Source organism: Solanum lycopersicum, chromosome 12 (assembly GCF_036512215.1).
Source record: "Solanum lycopersicum chromosome 12, SLM_r2.1".
Lineage (NCBI taxonomy): Eukaryota > Viridiplantae > Streptophyta > Magnoliopsida > Solanales > Solanaceae > Solanum > Solanum lycopersicum.
Window position 1 is genome coordinate 51,244,428 of NC_090811.1, and position 6,304 is coordinate 51,250,731.

Genomic DNA, 6,304 nt, shown 5'->3' on the forward strand with positions numbered 1-6,304 from the left:
ATTTTGACCCTACCCGTGGAAGTAAAGGGTTTTGTTGTATATTTTTATGCTTCTCGGATTGGTCTTGGTTGTGTATTCATAAAGAAGGGAAAGGTGATAGATTATGCTTCGTGATAGTTGAAGGTTCATGAGAAAAACTATCTCATTTATGATTTAAAGTTGGCAGCTGTTGTGTTTGCGTTGAAAATTTAAAGGCATTATCTTTATGGAGTGCATTCTGAGGTGTTCACGGATAATGGTAGTATCCAGTATATATTCAATCAGAGGGATCTCAATTTGAGGCAGAAAAGATGGTAGGAGTTGCTCGAGGACTACGATATGACTATTCTTTATCATCCGGGTAAAGCAAATGTGATAGCAGACGCTTTGAGTCGGAAGGCGGTAAGTATGGGTAGTCTAGCCATGCCACAGGTTGGTGAGCTTCCTTTAGCTAGGGATGTCTAGTCCTTTGCCAATAGCTTTGTGAGACTTGATATTTCAGAACCTGGTAAGGTGTTGGCTTATGTGGAGGCTAGGCATCCTTATTGGAGCAGATTTGGGCTCAACAGTTTGATGATGTTGATTTATGTAAGATTAGAGACAAGGTGTTAAAAGGAAACCCAAGGCTACAATTCTTTATAGTGAGGGAGTTTTGAGAATTAAGGGTCGTATCTATGTTCCTCGAACAGGTGATGTGACTAGATTGATCATGGAGGAGGCCCATAGTTTGAGGTGCTCTATTCATTCGGGGGATATTATGATGTTTCGTTAATTGAAGCAACATTATTGGTGGTGTCGTATGAAGAGGGACGTAGTAGATTTTGTATCTCGGTGTTCGAATTATCAGCAAGTGAAGTATGAACACCTAAAGAGTTGAGGTGTAACTCAGAAGATGCCCATATCTGAGTGGAAGTGGGAGCACATTGTTGTGCACTTTGTGGTAGGGTTTTCACGTACCTTGGGTAAGTTTTATGCTATATGGGTCATCTTTGATCAACTGACTAAGTTTGCACACTTTGTACCAGTTCAGACTACCTATAATTCAGAGAAGTTAGCCAAGATCTACATTTGAGAAATAGTTCGTTTGCATGGGAATCCTATTTTCTATTATCACCCAATTTACATCTCATTTTTGAAGGTCTATGCGGAAGGATTTGGGCACTCGGGTGGATCTCAGTATAGTTTTTAACCCTTAAATTGACGGTCAGTATCAACGGACTATCTAGGCTCTTAAGGACATGTTGTGGGCATGTGTGATTTTTCTTTTGTGGTCAGTGGGATCAGTTCTTTCCATTAGCGGGGTTTGCTTACAATAATAGTTACCGTTCGAGCATTGACATGGCATAATTGAGGCCTTGTATGTTAAGAGATGTCGATCTCCAATTGGCTGGTTTGATGCATTTTAGGTTAAACCGTGGGGTAAAGATTTGCTGAGGGAGTCCTTGGACAAGGTCAAGTTGATCCAAGATAGACTTCTCATGGATCAGAGTAGGCAAAAGAGTTATGCGGATCGAAAGGTTGGTGATTTAGAGTTTATGGTTGGAGAGAGAGTTCTACTAAAGGTTTCTCCTATGAAGGGTGTGATGAGATTTGAAAAGAAGGACAATTTGAGCCCAAGGTATATTAGTACTTTTGAGATTGTGGAGTGTATTGGTGAGGTGGCATATCAGTTGACTTTGCCACTTGGGTTGTCGGGTGTTCATCCCGTATTTCATATTTTAATGTTGAAAAAGTGTCAGTTGGGTGGTGCTCATGTGATCCAATGGGATTCAGTGTTTCTTGATCATAATTTAACTTTTGAGGAGGAGTCGACAACCATGTTGGATAGGAAAATTCGGAAGTTGAGGTCCAAGAAGATTGCTTCTGTAACGGTCCATTGGAAGAATCGTCCAGTGGAGGAGGCTACATGGGAGACCAAGTCAGACATGAAGAGTAGATATCCTCAGCTTTTTAAGCGTTCAGGTGAGTTCTTTTCTTTTTCCATTCGAGGATGAATGTTTGTTTAAGCAATAGGTGATGTAATGACCTGCTAGGTTATTTTGAGAACTAGGACTATTTTGAATCCTTCCGAAAATTTTAAAGGGATATTTTAAAATATTCGATAACTATGAGTATCTAGTTGATGAAATTTTATTAAATGAGTATTACAATTGAATAATTAGTGGGTCACATCCATATTTAATAGTTATCACTTGGTCCATGTATGAAATTAACTAAGTAAAAAGGGTTTAATAATTTCCGAGTCATTACTCAAAAACAGCATAAAATAAAAAGAAAACTCCACAAAAAGATTTAGGGCAAAGAGCACTGATTGCTACAGGGGTACGATAGTAGTATAGTATTTCACTTCTAATAGAAGGTTTTTGATTTCCTGTTGTGTTACTATTATTGGGATGGGTTGGTCAAAATAGACGGAAAGAAACTTAATGTATTAAATGATGATGTTTAATGATTGACTAAAACTTTTAAGAGTAATTAGGGTGATTGATTTTGTTGGGATGAGGTAAAGGCGTTGTTGATTTTTTCAGTTTTGCAAGAATCAGAAAGTTGAATAAATACGGTAAGTAATAACGTTCTTGGACTTTAAATAGGAACAAAAATGTTAGTCTATTAAGAGTAATCGTTGAATAATGATTATGTGTAATCATTGGACAATGATACTCATTGGTTAATCTCTAAAATACCTAATGATTGGTTAGGATAATAAAATGTTTCTTGGGGTAACATCTGCAATTTCCTTAATATTATGTTATTGGAATGGTGGGGGGTCAAGATTCTTAGCCAATCATTATGCAATCATGCTAATGATTGGCATTTAGTAGATAACTTTTAGAAAATTAGGAATTTTGTGTACATAATGGATTTTAAGAAAAAAATGAGTCACGTTGCAGATATGCAGTGCGTCTCCTTGTGTTATTAATTGGTGGAATTGATTCATATTTTATTTATTTATCAAATCAAGATACTAATTTTTAATGTGTTTAGATAGGTAATTAATTATTAGGTGTATGTTATATGATTTAACATGGAATTCTAGGGTATTTGATGAGATTAAGGTTCAATTCTTCACTTGAAATTTTGCAAATATGATAATTTTGGCATATAAATTATATCAGGATTTGTAGCTATTAGAGATATGAGTGAGTTTTATGGTCTATGATTGACCTATAATAATTTGAATGTCTATAAACTCACTTATTTATGAATGTTGCATCATTGGGATTGTGAACATTTGAAAACTTTGCGGAAATGAAAGGAACTATGTTGATGATTCGTGGCACAAGTTCGGCACTTAAGGTGTGTTAAGGATTTTAGCCTTCGTTGAAGGACATTTTCCTAAATAAGGATTAAAATCGGAATAGACAAACGGAAGGGCAAAATATTGGGGTATCGTAGTAATGGTGTGACGAGCATTGATACGAGTACCAAGAATAAAAAGGGAAAGTTTATTACTATAGAATGCGGGTTGAAACCCGAGAATGCCAAAACATATGGCCATTAGCTGATTTATTATCGACTAAAATTCTTTGTGTGATTTGTGCTTTATTTATTGCACCCGCGTAGTTGTGATAATTGAGGTGGTTACGTATTATGCTAATATTATTTGATTGAGATTAATCAGCATCCCCTTTATTAAAATAATATTGTGTACATGCACTGATGTGAGATTGAGTACAAGTTGTGCACGTGGAGATCGTCCGTGTTGGGGATGGTGGATGTTAAGATTATAATTTGAGCACGTGGAGACCGTCCGTGTGAAAATTGTTTGATTTTATTATAGTGCATTGATATCATTCACACATACACGTGGAGATCATTTGTGTCTGTATATGGACCTCGCGGTTTTCCATGGGCCATGAACTCTCGATGTATTTTCGAGGAATATCATGTATATATGATTGAGAGAGTATTGGTATTCTGAGACATATTATTTCATGGTATAATATTGCATTGCATTACATGACATCCCTCATATTTATGATTACGTGTTTTTATTGACTTATATAAGTAAACAACTGACTTTCTTGTATAAACTCCCGTCACTAGTTTTTCTTTGCCGATCAATGAGATATACTTAGTACACGTGATTTCTTACTCATACTACACTAGTTACACTCTTTTATAGTGCAGATTTGATTCCGAGTACTAGCACCTCTCGTGGAGCTTTTGAGTCCGAGTTTGAAGTGTCTTGGAGTTGTGGTGAGCTTCTTGGCTGTTTCGTGACCCACACTTCCCTCTATCTTTTAGTTATTATGTTATTTTAGAATATTGACAGGATATTCCTTATGTTGGATTTGTCATTTTAGTTTCAGACTTGTATTGTATTTGAGAAGCTCTTGTACTCATGACACTAATTCTTGGGTGGTATTTTCAGCTTCCGACATTTCGTAATTATAAAGAACTCGGTGTTTACCTTTTTCTCATCAGTTAGTTAAAATTGGTAAATTATATTGGGTTGGCTTACCTATTAGTTGGGAACATAGGTGTCATCACGACATGTGAAATTTGGGTCGTGTTGCTTCATATAGTAAACCAATATTTAGCGGCAATTTAGGTGCATTAGGGATTAATTGGATTACTACCTTGGGATATTAAAATTTTAGCGGCAGTTATTGGTGAATTCTATGGTTATTTAGTGGTGGTTTACATATATTTTGCGGAGGTCTAAATTAATTATTTGATGGTAATCATTTTTTAAATTAATATATTATTTTAATTTCTTCCAACTACCTTAGTTGACCATTTTGTTTTTTTAATTGTCTAAGTCTGATTTTATGTATTTCAACTACGATAAAAATCGACAAAGTCCAACATTCAACATACCGACTACTCAAAAAAAGTCGGTAGTTCATCAAAAGTTGTAGCACCACCCATGACTGGGGATTATAGTACCAACTTAATCAAAGCAAACAAACTTGAATCAAGAAGTAAACTACGAAGTAACATGAATAAAAGCACAAAAGAAAAAAATCATTAACTAAGAAGTGAATTGAAGAACAAATAGTCAATAAGTAGAGTAGTTATGAGTTGAAAACCAGTTTAGGATTCTTGACAAGGAAAGAGAATCAAAAGAAAAAAGAAACTAAGAACTAGGACCTCATAAGAAAGGGCCATAAAATGAATTTCCGATCGCCAAATGCACTATTTTCATTGCCTAATGTAAAATTCAGCTTGCCAACTTGAAGATACGGTTGCCGAGTTTGACAATCTTCCAAAGCAACTCGGCGATCTGGGTGGAAGTTTGGTGGTGCGCTGAATGGACTCGGCAAACCAGGTTGTGTCCGCCGAATGTTTTCGAGTTGCACCCACCAAAATAAGGTCAATTCAGCGACCTAGCAGTCCATAGGGCAAGGCGCCGAGTGGGCTGGGCAATCCAAGTTGGGTCTCGCCAAAATTCCTCAAGATGCAACTGCAAGATTCCAAAAATTGAACCTTGGTGCCCCCCCTCCCCCGCCTTTGTCCTTTAGTATTTACCCTTGTTGGTAAATTCCCTTCGTACAAACACTTTTACATTTTGTCTTTCTTCCTTTTTAGAATAAAGCACCTTTTTGGAAGATTCCTTCTTCTTGAAGATTTTAGTTTTCTTCAAGAACACTATGAACAAGATGAAGACCCAAAATGAAACCTTCTAGATTTTTAGATCAAAATTTCTTGAAATTCGACATACAAGCTCTCCTTAATACAGGAAAAAAAACCTAGTACCTTCTAGCCTTCAATTCCTTGCCAAAACTTCCAAATCTTAAAATTCACTTTGTCTTGTTCAAGCTTTTTCAACCTTCAATGGTGTTTTCTTCAATTTCGAACCAAACTCTTTCAAATCTTGCCCTAGACTCTTAATAGGTTAGGGAACACTAATTTAACCTTGGAAACTCCAAAGAAGACTCAAATCAACAGAAGTTTCTCAAAAACGAATTGAACACTTTTTTTTCTAACAAACTCGAAGACTAGATTCGTAGGAACAAATCTAGACTCACCTCTGATACAAAATGATGTAATCTTCACAAGAAAACTCGCACTAAAATGTGGATATCAAATGGGGAAAGTAAATATAAATAGATAGACACAAAAGGAGACAACAAAGAGAAACCAAAGGGTATATTAAACCTAATGACTTCAATTTGTTAATAAAAAAAGAAGCACCTAACTCTTACGATGACCTCGAGGGAATTGATATCCCAAGCAACTGACATTTCGAAACAAGGTTCAACAAAATCTTAAACCAAACTTTCAAACACTCAATTATGAGTTTCAAGTTTTCAACCACAATATTCAAACAAGTCTACCTAAAATGAATCCCTAAATTCCTAATTATAGATCTAGGGGT

At 36.0% G+C, this 6,304-nt stretch overlaps 1 protein-coding gene across 1 annotated transcript; it reads left to right on the forward strand.

The window, feature by feature from the left end:
* The first annotated feature begins 318 nt into the window (after positions 1-318).
* On the forward strand, positions 319-5,236 carry LOC101268367 (uncharacterized). Its single transcript, XM_010316090.1, has 3 exons — positions 319-381; positions 1,386-1,941; positions 5,151-5,236. Exons 1-3 carry the CDS (start codon positions 319-321, stop codon positions 5,234-5,236), a joined length of 705 nt encoding a protein of 234 aa, XP_010314392.1.
* The last annotated feature ends 1,068 nt before the right edge of the window (positions 5,237-6,304 follow it).

Coding starts and splice junctions, on each gene's coding strand:
- LOC101268367 (XM_010316090.1), top strand. CDS start 319: ATGACTATTCTTTATCATCCGGGTAAAGCAAATGTGATAGCAGACGCT. Junction 382..1,385: donor ACGCTTTGAGTCGGAAGGCG/GTAAGTATGGGT, acceptor GATGCATTTTAG/GTTAAACCGTGGGGTAAAGA. Junction 1,942..5,150: donor TCAGCTTTTTAAGCGTTCAG/GTGAGTTCTTTT, acceptor TGTAAAATTCAG/CTTGCCAACTTGAAGATACG.